Genomic DNA, 14,176 nt, shown 5'->3' with positions numbered 1-14,176 from the left:
ATAAAATAATTTTTAGTTGGATTATTTATTTTTATTTATAAAATTTAAAATGTTAACTACATTACAAAAATTAGATATTACAATACTAGCGATTAAATAATTGTTGTACTATTATTACATATGAAATTATTAATTATTTTTTTTGAATCTTAATATTTTTAATAATGAATTATTTTTGAATTTATAAATTTTAATAATATTATTGTAAACAAAATAGTAACTGCATTAATTTTAATTATTTTAATTAATTAATTAATTAAGTGAGACTACAATAAGGACTAAAGTTAGTTCTTTCTAATGGAGAAGAGCGATACTTTGAGTTCTTAATTACTGTTTATAACGCAAAAGTTGATGTGGACTTTTTATGACAGGTGACCATAAATAGAGATTGAGATGAGTTTCTTATTGGAGATGGTCTTAACTAACTATTGAGTAATAATACTAATAAATTATATCTCAAATGACATAATCTTTTTATACTTTTGGTAAAGTTTTTTGAAGAAGTGTTTGTACTATTTAAAAGTTCAAACTCTTTATTTTGTGTTTGGTAAATCAAAATGATTATGTGCTTGTACTTGTAACTTTTAAAAAATCGGATATTTTTAAAAGCATCTAAGATAGAGGTTCTGCTTTTTAAAGTTGAATTGTGTCTTTCAAAATTTAAAAGTCTAATATTATTTCATATGTTAACTAATTTTTAAATTTAATGTTTATATTTATGTCTATTCTAGTATTTTAAAATTTTAAAAGCTATTTTACCAAATTCAATTGATGTTATTTGTGTTTATTAAAATTTATTTTTGATTTGATTTACCAAATATAAATGTTACAACTTTTAAAAATCATTTTTTAAAAATCAACTTTTATAAATTATTTTTAAAAAATAAAAATTTTACCAAACTAAATCTCAGCTAAGAGTTATGAATTCGAATCTTTCTATTTTTAGTTAAAAAAAATTATTGAACAATAATAATTATAATTAAATGCGGATAAGAATTAAGAAGATTTAACAGTAAAAGGAAAGATTTTTAAGTTAAGAGAAAGAAGGGAAAAGAGTGAACGAGAAAGTTGTATTCTGTTTAATCGGTTACCCTTTTCCCTCTCTTGGCGGTTAAGTATCTCTCTTTCTTTCTTTCTTTCTTTCTTCGCTTTTCATCGAACAAACGAAACAACGAACCCTAATGATTCCAAAAACCGACGTAGAGCAGGGTGGTGGCAGTGGCGCCGGCGCCGGTGCCGGTGCCGGAGAGAGGCCTTTGTATCCGATGATGCTGGAGAGCCCGCAGCTACGGTGGTCCTTCATACGCAAGGTGTACTGTATAATCGCCTTCCAGCTTCTGATCACAATCGCCGTGGCCTCCGTCGTGGTCTTCGTTCGTCCAATCGCGCACTTCTTCGTCGGTTCCACCGCCGGCCTCGCTGTCTACATCGTTCTGCTCATCGCTCCTTTCATAAGTAACTACCTTTCTTTCTTTCTTTCTTTCTTCCTTCGTTCGTTACGTTCCCTGTTTTCATTCATTGTTTCAATTTGCCTTTGCAGCGTTGTGCCCGCTTTTTTATTACCACAAGAGACACCCTATCAATTACTTCCTCCTCTTCATTTTCACCGTTACTATTTCTTTCGCCATTGGACTCACTTGTGCTTTTACTAGCGGTAATTTACCTTCCCTTAACACATTCCTTTGTCTTTCGCTCTTTAGTTCTTTATTTACTTGTTATATAATTCATCAAGGTATTTTTATGCGTTTCTCTATTAAAAAATTATTGATTTTTAGCGTGTTCATAACGTTTTTGGTTAATGTATATATATTTTTTGAATTATGCATGGCAAAAGAAATATGATAAAGTTAGAAATCAATTTGGGATTTCAGTTGTCACTTGTTACTACTTGTCTCTCTTATTATGTTGGCTAGTTTCTCCCAAGTTTCAATTTTTTGCACCTTAATGTAATGAGGTTGGAAACTTGATACAGGGAAAGTCATTCTAGAATCTGTGATATTGACTACTACAGTAGTGATCGGCTTGACTCTCTACACATTCTGGGCTGCAAGGAGAGGCCATGATTTCAGTTTCCTCGGCCCCTTCTTGTTCGGAGCGTTGCTAGTTCTTATGGTCTTTGCCCTCATTCAGGTACTACTTTCTGTTTGGCCTCTTCATATGTATTGCATCATTAGGAGTGGTCAACATTATTTTGTCTTCTAATCTCATAAAATGTTCATTTTTCCTTACAGATTCTGTTTCCACTTGGTAAGGTTTCAATGATGATCTATGGTTGCATCGCCTCAATCATATTCTGTGGATACATAGTATATGACACAGACAACCTTATCAAGAGGTTCACCTATGACGAATACATATGGGCTTCAGTCTCCTTGTATCTAGACATCATCAACCTCTTCATGTCTCTGCTTACTATTTTTAGAGCTGCTGAATGAGTATATATAGTTGCAGCAGCATGCGCTTCACTGCTTGGTACATGTCTGTTATTTTCCATGTTAAATGGTCAATTTAAACGCTACTGATGAATAGTTAGTTTAGACAATAGAATTTTGCACTGGTTGTAAAAATATTTAGGATTGTTAACCTTGCTTGTGGTTTTTCTCTTTCTTATGCTTTAACGCGTTCTTGGAGTATTTTGAAAGAAATTTCAATGTAGTCTCGTGAATTTTTTTGCTCCATTTTTCATACTATTCGGTAAAAGAAAATTTCTCGGGATAGATTTGTGAAATCCATGTCTAATGGTCGTTACTGTAATATATATGCATGGTGAATATTGACCAGCATAGGAACTTTGTCAAGCCTCAACATTTTCGTGGTTGATGGGTATTGGTGGTGTGATTTGATTCTTCAGAGTTGCCAACTCAGAAGACCAAGCTCTTTTCTAGCTTTATTTTTGCATCTCATTTTATTCGTTGTTGAGTTGGCTTTGGGCTGTTCCTCCATTACCAATGGATTCTAAGCTTTTTCTAGAAGGGAAAAGGGCCTTGCTTTACTCTCCGTTTTCCTACATTTTTTTTGGGTGGGGTGGGGCCCCTTTGTTTCACTTTGGATTCTATATGATGTTCCATTTTGATGCAAACAAACCCTCAGTCAAAACAACTCTTGTAGAGGAAATTAAGACAAATTCCAGAGATGGAAATGAACAGTTATGTTATGACATATTAATTAGACCATAAGTGACTCAGAATAGCTGTTGCATAAAAATTCTTAGAATTATAGGGACTTGAGACAAGGCATAGTTACCCAAATAAATAAATAAATAAAACTCCTACAATTGCACAAATTCAGACAGCAGAGGATTTTTGCTTAAGTTACAAAGTTCACTTGAGTTGAGTCCTTGCCACAGACGACTATCTACGGTTACACACATGCAAAATGCATTATAATGCATATAATTTGAATTTAGTTCAGTAGTCAGCAGTAACTAGAGACTCAATCAATAGTAATTAGTGTAAGATGCATGGATCAGTTTCCAAATCTGTTCTGTCTTTGTGCAACAATGGAAAGAAGCCTGGAGACCCCTTGAGTCCAGATATCATATTCCCTTTGATTTCTACACTCAAACTCCACAATCCCCCTTGCATCTGTCTTCAACCCAAAGTATTTCCGCTTTTCACCATCATCAAGCAGATGTCTCCCTGGCCATGCTGGTAAGTCTGTGCAAATATCTTGCACAACATCTGCAAATTCAAGATTACAAAGAATTTAATATGTGTTTTTGATCAGGATTATCCCCATATATAAGGAAAACAATGTTGTGACTTGTGAAGCCAAAGGTAGCTTACTCTTTTTCTTTTTGGTAATGGTTCCTGCAACATGTCTGCTCTTCATTTTCAGCATCACCTGAAATTTTTACAAACCATGATGAACTGTTACAGATAAAGAATCTCATCATCTGATGTGAATTCTTGAAAGAAAAAAAATACCTGGCCTGTTCGATGTATGTAAACAGAAACTATTTTCCAGTGAAGATCACCTGCAGTTTTCATCATTACTATGTCAAGTCATTTTGCCAACAAAATAATATTGATTTAATACTAGCAGCAGCATTTGTGATTGATGTTCTGTTACCTTTGCGGGTTCGTTTGAGCAATTCAGTTCCCTTAGCAAGTAGCTCTTGGCTGCAGACGCCTAGAAAATTTTCTCCATTGAGAATCTCCCCACTATCACTTGTGCTGGTATTGTTGCTGTTATTGTTATTGGTATTTGTATTACCTTTGCCAGAAATTCCCATCCCTCCTCTGCCTTTCTCTAATGGTGTCACTGCAGCAATGTTCCATACCTCTTTCAATGCTCTTGCCTTCAGGGTAGCTGCTCCTCTTAGAGCTGCAAACATTAATAATTAAGATCAGGGTCATCATTACTATCTCTTAGTGTCACACTAGCCATGCCAACATGAACAAAAGACACACTTTATACTATGAGGGACTAATTGACAATGCAACTATGCTCTTGTTGATTCTTGATAGTGTCATCAAGGAGTGCTACCTGTTGCAGCTGCAGCGGTAAGAGTAGTGATATCATCATGAGAGCGGACATTGACAGCTGAGCTAACCACAGAAGCTAGGTGGTCTCTCTCAGCCCCCATTGCCTCAGCAGCCTCAACGCACTGCGCGGCCACCAATGTGGCTGCAGAGGCCACAGCCATGTCCGTCTTGGCCATTCTCTCATCCTTGCTTGGTGCAGATGAAGCAGCCGTTGCAGCCGCGATGGCTGCCACGGCAGAAGCCACTGCGGCCACTGAGATGGTAGCATGCAGCTGAGCATTGTGAGTTCTTGTTTCTTCTTTCTTCTTCTCCCTCCTGTCCTTCAACCATCTTCCAACTGTCTTTGGCCCTGAGGGTGCCGCGCCATTGGCAATTGCAGCACTGGCTCTTCCACCATTGAATAAGGGGTGAATGGAATTGTTTGCCCGGAAAAACTGCAAACACATTGATAAGGCTATCAGATGTTACAATACTAACACGGTTCAGGACACCTTATGATATGAACCCTGCTTAAATTGAATCCATATCTTATTCAATAGCAGATGAAATGAGTCAATCTGCAATTCTACACTATGCACATATAATGATATAACACTACCCTTCTCTCTTTGAATTCTAAGATTGTAATTATACGTAGATATAATAGCACTGATACAGTAATCTCTTATTTATGATGGGTGTTACTAACGCTGCCTGGAACTCTATTGTAAGTGTTTACTGCAGAATTTATCATCTAAGTAATCTCCATTTTTTTTTAAATATATTATAAGCTAGTGTAGTTATACTCGTGTTGATTTAACATGCAAAACTGTTCATAGACCAAAAGCAAACAAAAGAACTATTTGAAAGACAACATAGTATGGATCAGCTGTGACATTGTCATTATTGTCACTGTTGGCGATGTCCTACCCTTACTGTATGTTCTGGTATTCAACTGTTCATTGGTTAGTTTCATGAATTTAGTAAAAATGGAAGAAAGGGTCGAAATTGAGAAGCTGGGGTGGTTTGCGTGGATGCAAAGTTAAAGGGGGACAGAGTCAAATCTGTTTTTGTCATCTTCTGAAGCGTTCATAACTACTGATTCAGTATCAGCAAACAATGCAGGTTGACTAGAATACGCACAAAATGGTTAAAGACCTTATAAAGTGTAAATCTTTTTAAATGAGATTAAAGAGTGGGAAGAAAACTAAACTAAAAAAAGCATGGCCTTGTTGATCTTCCAAGCTCCTTTGTTTCACACTTCTTTTGATGGAGATAAAGTCACTAACTCTCATGTCATCAATATTTGTAGGTTTGAACAGAGGTCCTAAAGCTATGTTCAAGTGTGCAGGTTAATGAGTGAATCACCACCCTAGCCCCTATAATGGTCACATAGGGGCCCCCTCAAAGTTTGGTTCTAACATTTATTGCATGTTTTTTCTTGTTTTCTTTTCCTTTTATTAAAAGAATTATTTGATGAAAGAAAATGGTACTCTTTAATGTTTGTCAATAAGCTTTATCAGAGCAGACAAAAGCTAACACTGCATTTTCCAGATTACTAAATAAACATAAACAGAACCCAATACATAAATAAATAAATAAAAAGAATAAAAGGGAAAAGAATCATGTAACCACATCTGTGGCATAAGAAAGTTCGGTTGGTGAGGAGTGAGGACTGAACTCCAATTATTAGAATATGTTGGTGTGATTTAAATTAATATAAACTGAAATTGATTTAATTTTTTTAGACTAAATAAAATATTTTCTTTTTTCTTCTAAGAACAAGATGATTGGGAGTTTGTTATTACATATATCAGCAACAAAAAACTATTGCAACAGTGATGAGAAACACAAAGAATAGTTACCTCAACAACATGAAAATTCAAAACAGAAAAAGAAAGGAAAAAGAGATAGGTACCTTAACAACATCATCAAATTCATCAGAAGGTGAAATTGGGGGGCTGTCTGTTCCGGTTAACGAACCACCACCATTCAGAGGCTCACTACTGTGTGATAGTCTTCCAGAAGTTAATGGCGACACTTCCTGCTGTCACATAATAACAAAACAACTTCATAACCCCATAACTTAGTTTCTAGAATCTCAAAACATTTAACAAAAGTTTAAAACTCTGTCCCTAAATAATAAGTTAGTCAAATATGTCAAGTCATCTAACGGTTTGACATTTGAACAAAAAACTATATGTTTTGCTAACTAAAATGTAAATATGTTAGTATAGGATACCTCTCTTGCTGATTGTGACATAATGCGTTCAAGGACAAGCTGAGAGGTAGCAGAAGAAACAAAAGAGAACTGGTTCTTGGACAAAGAAGTAGTTGAGATGAGAGATGAGGATGGGAACTCTTCGGAGTCACCACAACCGGTTTCTTCGGGAATAAGGGAAGAAGAAGTCGTGTAGGAACCATTTGAAGAAGTCTTGGAAGAAGGAGGAAGAAGATGATGAAGTGGTGGTTGATGAGGAGCCAGTGCCTTACTGTTAGGATTTGGTTGAATTAGTCCCACATTGCTTAGGATAGCAAATGGAGTGGGTGGCCTAGGCTATAAATATGAGGCTAAGTTCTCCATTTGTTTTTGCACCAGTCAGAAACACTTTAAGCTTGTATCTGATTTTTCTTTTCCTCTGTACTCTTTGATTAGAGAGTGTTGTGAGGTGTAGTTAGATATTTGCTTTGAAAGAGTGTGGGTGTACTGGGGTGCCGGTGAGAGAAAGAAGTCTATGTGTTGTAACAATTTTCACATAGTGATATTCTCTGGTTGTCATTTGACAACGGCCGTGGTTTTTTTCTCCGGTAATTGGAGTTTCCACGTTAAATTCTTGTGTTGTGATTGTATCTATTTTATTTCTCTGTCAAAGGTGTTTTCTCAAGGGGGAATGGTGTCTTATTCCCAACAAGTGGTATCAGAGCTTCGGTTCGGTGGGATTTATTCTTAGTATGCTCTGTGGTTGCAGCCTAGTCTGACCTTCCACATCAGAAAAGAATTTTGCCCTGTGGCTTGAGGTTGATCTTTGGTTGCTGTTGTTGTTGCTGGAAGGCAGTGTGACACTGTGAGAGTGCAGTTTGGAAAGGTTCTGGCTAAGGAAAGGTTCTGGCTAAGGAAAAACTTGGTATTTAAGTGTGTCCATTGTGACCCACCTCTCTTTCCTGGGGACCCTTCCTAGTGCACGGTCTACAGTTGAGTTATAATATTCCAGTATACGGTTGCAACAATGTCAGGATATTCAAGTGCTGTGAAGCTTGAAATAGAAAATTTTGATGGAAGAATCAATTTTGGCTTGTGGCAAATACAAGTCAAGGATGTGTTGATACAATCAGGTTTGCACAAGGCGTTGAAGGAGAAGATCTCTGGTTGCTCTCTCTATGAGAGAAGATGATGTTCTCTAGAAGACAAGAAGTATCCTCATGGTATTACCGCACTGCCATGGATAAGGATGAGTTGTGGCAATCAGGTCCACAATTGCACACGGGCATTGGTTGGCGTTGAGATGCAAGGTGTGTGGCGGAGTTAGGTCGATGGCTGAAGAACTTCCAGGAAAAGCCAATTTGGAAGTTGCACCATGAATTTTCAGCAAGGTTTCGATCTGTACCAAGGCGAAATGCTTGGAGTGGTCTAATTCCAAGTGAGTATACTTTCATGGTGGAGTATGATAGTTCTCTGAACTATGATTGTCGGTATAGACAATGGCAGCAAAGAATTGTCGGTGTTGACAATGGAAGCTGAAGATGTGTGACTATTTCAATCAAGGTGGAGATTGTTAGGATTTGGTTGAATTAGTCCCACATTGCTTAGGATAGCAAATGGAGTGGGTGGCCTAGGCTATAAATATGAGGCTAAGTTCTCCATTTGTTTTTGCACCAGTCAGAAACACTTTAAGCTTGTATCTGATTTTTCTTTTCCTCTGTACTCTTTGATTAGAGAGTGTTGTGAGGTGTAGTTAGATATTTGCTTTGAAAGAGTGTGGGTGTACTGGGGTGCCGGTGAGAGAAAGAAGTCTATGTGTTGTAACAATTTTCACATAGTGATATTCTCTGGTTGTCATTTGACAACGGCCGTGGTTTTTTTCTCCGGTAATTGGAGTTTCCACGTTAAATTCTTGTGTTGTGATTGTATCTATTTTATTTCTCTGTCAAAGGTGTTTTCTCAAGGGGGAATGGTGTCTTATTCCCAACACTTACAGACCTCAAGGGCTGAGGCACTCCATGAGCGAGACAGGAACTCCATTGGCACCCTTGGACTCTCCGGCAGGTGGGTCCCTCCCGCTGGTGGAGGAAGAAACTCCGGCCGCCGGCAGTTGATGGTGCTGCACTTTGCTTCCATGTATGTCAAGTAGAGTCAGTAGTGTGAGAGACTGTTTTGTGTGCTGCTTATGTTCAATGTTTTCAGAGGTGGTAGCAAGTATATGTAAGAGCCTATATATATAATCACTTTCTTTTTCTAAACAAATTTTCTCATATCCTAAAAAAGTGGGAAAATGACAAAATTATAGTTTAAATAAAAAAACTATCCATCATTATATAATTATATATATAGGATGGATTTTAGTATCCTCATGTTTACAGTGACTATAATAATTTTGTAGTTGTTGTTAAAATTAAGGTGACAAATTTTTTTATATTTTAGTAATATTTTTTTAGCAATGCTTTTTAAAAAGCGTATTAAATAATAAAAATATTAATTTAATTTTAATAATATTTTTTAAAATATTATAATAACCATAATTATCGTAGCATAAGTATACTAAAATGAAAAAAATATGTATATAATATTTATTTTTACGTAAGATCTAGAATTAAATCTCTTATAAAGGATAATTTTCAGTTTACGCTAATTAAGCCTAAAATGTATAGATGGTTATGCATGATATTGATGATAACAATGATGATGACATTTTAAATAAACATATGTTATGTGAGATACATTTTTAATTAATTACAAAAAGAAACACTACTTATTTAAAATACAATCAATGATGGAAGAGTAAGCATTAATTATAATATTTAATTGTAAGAAATTACAGACCTATGCAATTATTAGAATGTAATTTTCCATAGGCACCTTTTTTTTCTTTTTGTTATTTCCCCCCTTAAATGGTAATGGAAGCACTTCTTCAAATGGCGTAGCCCTGGTCAGCAAATGGTGGTATAGAGTGGCTTAAAGGGTAAAAGAATGGTCAAACACCATGTGAATATGAAGTACATTGGCGTCAAGGATCCCTATAAAAAGTTAAATATTTGGTCTCTGATTTGTGCTAACACTACTACTACACACCTATACATAGAGTTGCATATTCCATTCACTAATTAGATTTGCTTATTAATAAACAAATCAAAGTTTAGATCTTCTTAGTATTACAATTATTGTGTTATTAGATAAGAATAGCGAAACCGGATTGAGAATCTCTTTTGAGGATTTTTAATTGGGATATCATCACTTTGGTTAATTACGAATTTAATTAATTTTCTGTTTCTCAATCATTGTTCAACTTAAGGTACATATACTACTATCATTCGTATGACAATATATTTATTGAATGTGGAAGGAACATTCTCAGATCCCAAAGCATGCACCCCACAAAAAATTGGTATATTGATGAACAAGACAAAAAGATAATGGGGGACAGAATGAAATAATTTGGAGCAGGTTTAATTAGAGAATAATGATGCAAGTATAGTGTTATGTTTGATTTGGGAGAAGATAGGTAGTTAATTAATAGAGGTAGGACCATGCATTGGGGTAAGAAGATGCTGCGGTTCTGACATGAAGGTAGGGTGGGTGAGGGTATGAGACTGTGTGGAGAGTGATGGTGTTCGTTCTTGTCCAAGGAGTTGGCAACGTCCATGGCCGACAAGTTTTCATGTCCAAACAAGCCCTTACCATCTCACTATCTCCCTATGCTACTAAACCTCTCTTCTCTGCTAAAATGCGCGTGCTTGCACACGTCACCCCCCTCCTACTTTTTTTTTTTCTCTTTAACCGTATTTTATAAGGGAGTTTTTAGATAAATACGCTCAAAATATTTTTTTTAGATTTTTTTTATATGTAATCAATTAAATTATGTTATTTTTGTTAAAATTAGATTAAATAAATTAGTTTAACCAAAAAATTAATAAATAAAACTTTAAACTCATCTAAATTAATATTTTTTATAAAAAATAACTATAATAATCTTATTATAAAAATAATTAAAATATCTCTATTATATATATATATATATATATATATATATATATATATATATATTACCGAAGAATGAAGGCAAGTAGTGAACTTGGCATTCCCAACAAATTGTAAACTCATATACTATTATAATAAATATATTATATAGAGTAAAATTTTATAATAATATAGTGATAGTAAAAAAAATTGGTATTTTTTATGTATTAAGATTTAAATTTTTTTACATACATTTATATTATTTGTATTTATTATTTGATTTAGAATTTTTTTATATTTCTTTTTTTAAAATTAATTTCAACATCTATAATTATATAAAAAATACTTTAATATTATTTATAATAATATTATTCTTTTTTTAATTTTATTTAATTGTTTCTTTTTTTATTATTTTTGTTATTTTACCTCTATTATTATATAAAAATACTTTAATATATTTTAAATTCACGTAACAAAATTGATAGTGTAATTAATTTATATTATTTTATGTCATATTTTTTAGTGATATAAAACATAAAAATATAATTCACTGTTACATAAATACTTAATAAAGTAAATTAATTAACAAAATATTTAAAAATAGATAATTTTATATTTCATTAGATGTAAAATCGTAAAAGAATTATGAAAAAATTATAAAGATTGAGATAATTTTTTTATTTGACAAGTATTTATTAATTTTTAATTAAAAAACTAATTATAATTATATCTATTATTAATTATATGATATTATATTTAATTATACAAGAGTTTAATATTCGGCCCTCTACTCTTAGATTCTTGATCCGTTCCTGGATATTAGTTATTTTCTATAATAAGAGTATTGTAGTAATTTTTTATAAAAAAATATTAATTTAGCTCAATTCAAAGTTTGGTTTATCCATTTTTTAGTCAAAATGATTTGTCCGGTCTAATTTTGATAAAAATAATACAATTTAATCAATTATATGTGTTAAATTTTAATTGATAAAAATATCTTTTAAAAAATATTTTAAATGTCTTTACGCATAGTAGCTAGAATCTCGATTTAACTCTTAAAATCTTTCGATATTACGACTTTAAATGAGTTTATCGATTTTACAAAATTTGTACTAAATCTGATGATTTTACGTTTTAAATCTTGTTAAGATTTTACGTTTTACGTTTTTTATTTACTTTTTTGATTTCACGTAAAATCTCGATTTTCTCTACCTTATCTTTATGTGAGTGGCTCCCGTTTAAAAATATGTTATTGGCTAATATATTACTGTATCCACAAAAAGGACTTCAAAACCCCAACACTTACTTAAGCGAATAAGGTGAACTTACTTAAGCGAATATATTGTCAACTCAAATTGATCCCTCCTACTTTTTTTTAATAGACACAAAAAATACACACACAAAAAATACTCTTTTTTAATGATACAAAGAATAAGAGAAAAAAATATATATTTGTATAGATTTGAAAATGAAAGAGATTCAGTTTAATCTTTGTTTTTATTTATTAAAATTCGTTGTAATTAAATATCATGTATTCTTTTAATTTTTGAATTCAACATATAGAATATTTATCTTTTGATTTAGACGTAAGTCTAATGCCTTTTCTTCAATTTATGAGTGTCGTTTATTTTTTTATTTTTTTTAATGAATGCAAGTTGTTCTTCTGTCAAAAAAGATAAATGTTTTTTATTTATTTATCACTTTTAATATTTAAAATATAAAAGAATTCAGTAACTTAAATCTTATGTGGAGTTAATCAATAATGTTTTTACAAGATGCAAGTGTAACTTTGATATTCATCATATTATCTCTGTAGCTTCTCATAATTTTCTGAACCCTAAGGAAGTATAAAGTGTATGTGTGTGAAACAAGAGGCTTGGCTTTTCGGTTTGGAAGCATTAGAGTGTGTCCTTCATCACTACTGACAAAAGTTTCAAGCTTTATTCCTTTTGCCTCATTTTCTCCATGATAATTGCTCCCTTTAGATTTCAAATGTGCTTTGTAATTCTCAACAGAAATAAAACATCTTTTCAATTTTCCCCCAAACAAGTCACCTTCTTTTTTTAAATTTTTTTTTCCACCTTAAGTCAAATTTGTGCTACTCTTTTGGACCACTATCTAAGGAATATATCAAAGTGAGACCTACTACTAACTAATGGCAACTCTCATTTCACAAAAAAGTTATATAGTTTATATCTTTTCTAATTCTTTTCTTTTATTTTTTTTTCTTCTACCCCAAACCTTCCTTTTTCTTTATTTGCTTAGTGCTTACTTTTTTTCTTTATTTACATACCCTAGAAAGAAGACCTACCCATGCAAAATTTGCAAGTTTCCTATACACACATTAATTTTCATGATTTGTTCCCACTTTATAGGTCAGTTGCCCAACGCACTATTTATAGCTAAACTATCAAAAAAGCTTGAAAGGAATGCATCATCTGCAAGGGAAGAAACTTATTCTATAGATGTTATAATAATGCAATAATATGGGGTTATAATCATGGTAGTATATGATGTTATTTTAATTGATGTGCCATGTGTGCATGGTTTAATTAAGCCAAAATTGTGTGTGAATGGAGGAACCAATCATGGAGACTTGTGCTTAATTTATTTATAATATATTAAAATGGAGAGTAACGTAGCACTAAAATGAAAGATTGACATATTATACACTATAGTATTTACCACATGTAGCATAGTAGTGAAAGTGATAACTTTTTATTTATTCACTTCCATGTTTCATAATCATAATACAATATTTTTTTCTTCCTTTTTTTTTTTCCTTTTATGGTGATTAAATGATAGGTTATGCTACAAAAATTAACACTACTTATATCTAATTTTTTTTGGTGACTACTTATATCTAATTTAAGAAATAATTATTACTGCAGCCGAAGCCTGGGTTAGATGGCCACTTTGTGTGCCTCTCATAGAGCTGCACCGGGTTCAAGTCCTCACGGAGGAATATAGAACCATTTATGTGTACTCCTATGTAGTGTGTGTGAGTGAGTTGTGTGGGTGTGTAATACATGGGTGTATAGATGTAATGCTTAAGATTGGGGGTTGTCCAATCCACTTGACCAAAAAAAAAAAAAAAAAGAAATAATTATTACTTTTACACTCAAATAACAGTTACATGCATGCATATTGAGTTATTGACAATGACATACATGCATGCTCGACAACTCTAAATTTTTATGTTCATTTCATATAATTTTCTATGTATGGATCAATTCTCTTTCAACTTAGTGTGATATAAATATATAATCTGGTTCACGTTTTATGATGAAGTTAGTCTCATATTGTTTAGAGATAATTAAAGCTAATTAGATAAGATAGTCTTCATATATAGGTTAATTTCTAAGATTAATTAACTTAAACTTAGAATATCGGAATCTATGTACTAAGTTGTACAAAAACGGACCACCAATAATTTATAATGGCACGAAATTAAAGTTGTGACCGTTCTATGCTATTTACTGAAATAATTCAGACTAGGCAGTAGGGTCTGAAATTCTCAAAGCAGGTATAGGGGGTT

General features: G+C 32.9%; 2 protein-coding genes across 4 annotated transcripts; one reads left to right on the top strand and one right to left on the bottom strand.

Annotated features, from left to right (window-relative positions):
* The first annotated feature begins 1,018 nt into the window (after positions 1 to 1,018).
* Positions 1,019 to 2,728, top strand: LOC112696242 (protein LIFEGUARD 2). Its single transcript, XM_025748891.3, has 4 exons — positions 1,019 to 1,455; positions 1,541 to 1,654; positions 1,973 to 2,130; positions 2,232 to 2,728. Exons 1-4 carry the CDS (start codon positions 1,182 to 1,184, stop codon positions 2,433 to 2,435), a joined length of 750 nt encoding a protein of 249 aa, XP_025604676.1. The 5' UTR covers positions 1,019 to 1,181; the 3' UTR covers positions 2,436 to 2,728.
* Positions 2,729 to 3,177: 449 nt separating this feature from the next.
* On the bottom strand, positions 3,178 to 6,984 carry LOC112696241 (VAN3-binding protein). Of its 3 annotated transcripts, none has more exons than XM_029287466.2 (7): positions 6,709 to 6,984; positions 6,385 to 6,510; positions 4,489 to 4,921; positions 4,072 to 4,326; positions 3,927 to 3,976; positions 3,786 to 3,843; positions 3,178 to 3,680 (listed from the first exon to the last, which is right to left on the bottom strand). In XM_029287466.2, exons 1-7 carry the CDS (start codon positions 6,727 to 6,729, stop codon positions 3,466 to 3,468), a joined length of 1,158 nt encoding a protein of 385 aa, XP_029143299.1. In that variant the 5' UTR covers positions 6,730 to 6,984; the 3' UTR covers positions 3,178 to 3,465. The 3 variants fall into 3 exon arrangements, with proteins under 3 accessions (XP_029143299.1, XP_029143298.1, XP_025604673.1); XM_029287465.2 differs by having other exon boundaries at positions 6,385 to 6,513; positions 6,709 to 6,874; XM_025748888.3 differs by lacking the exons at positions 6,385 to 6,510; positions 6,709 to 6,984 and adding an exon at positions 5,680 to 5,818.
* Positions 6,985 to 14,176: the final 7,192 nt, after the last annotated feature.

The sequence above is a fragment of the Arachis hypogaea genome, chromosome 6 (assembly GCF_003086295.3).
Source record: "Arachis hypogaea cultivar Tifrunner chromosome 6, arahy.Tifrunner.gnm2.J5K5, whole genome shotgun sequence".
NCBI classification, from domain to species: Eukaryota; Viridiplantae; Streptophyta; class Magnoliopsida; order Fabales; family Fabaceae; genus Arachis; species Arachis hypogaea.
This window is presented reverse-complemented; position numbering and strand designations above follow the sequence as displayed.

Bases quoted from the DNA above. Each gene is read 5' to 3' on its own strand.
- LOC112696242 (XM_025748891.3), top strand. From the start codon at position 1,182: ATGATTCCAAAAACCGACGTAGAGCAGGGTGGTGGCAGTGGCGCCGGC. The intron at 1,456-1,540 runs GTAACTACCTTT...TTGCCTTTGCAG, and splicing joins GCTCATCGCTCCTTTCATAA to CGTTGTGCCCGCTTTTTTAT. The intron at 2,131-2,231 runs GTACTACTTTCT...TTTTCCTTACAG, and splicing joins TGGTCTTTGCCCTCATTCAG to ATTCTGTTTCCACTTGGTAA.
- LOC112696241 (XM_029287465.2), bottom strand. From the start codon at position 6,729: ATGTCACAATCAGCAAGAGAG. The intron at 3,977-4,071 runs GTAACAGAACAT...TGAAAACTGCAG, and splicing joins GCTCAAACGAACCCGCAAAG to GTGATCTTCACTGGAAAATA. The intron at 3,681-3,785 runs GTAAGCTACCTT...TTGAATTTGCAG, and splicing joins CATTACCAAAAAGAAAAAGA to ATGTTGTGCAAGATATTTGC.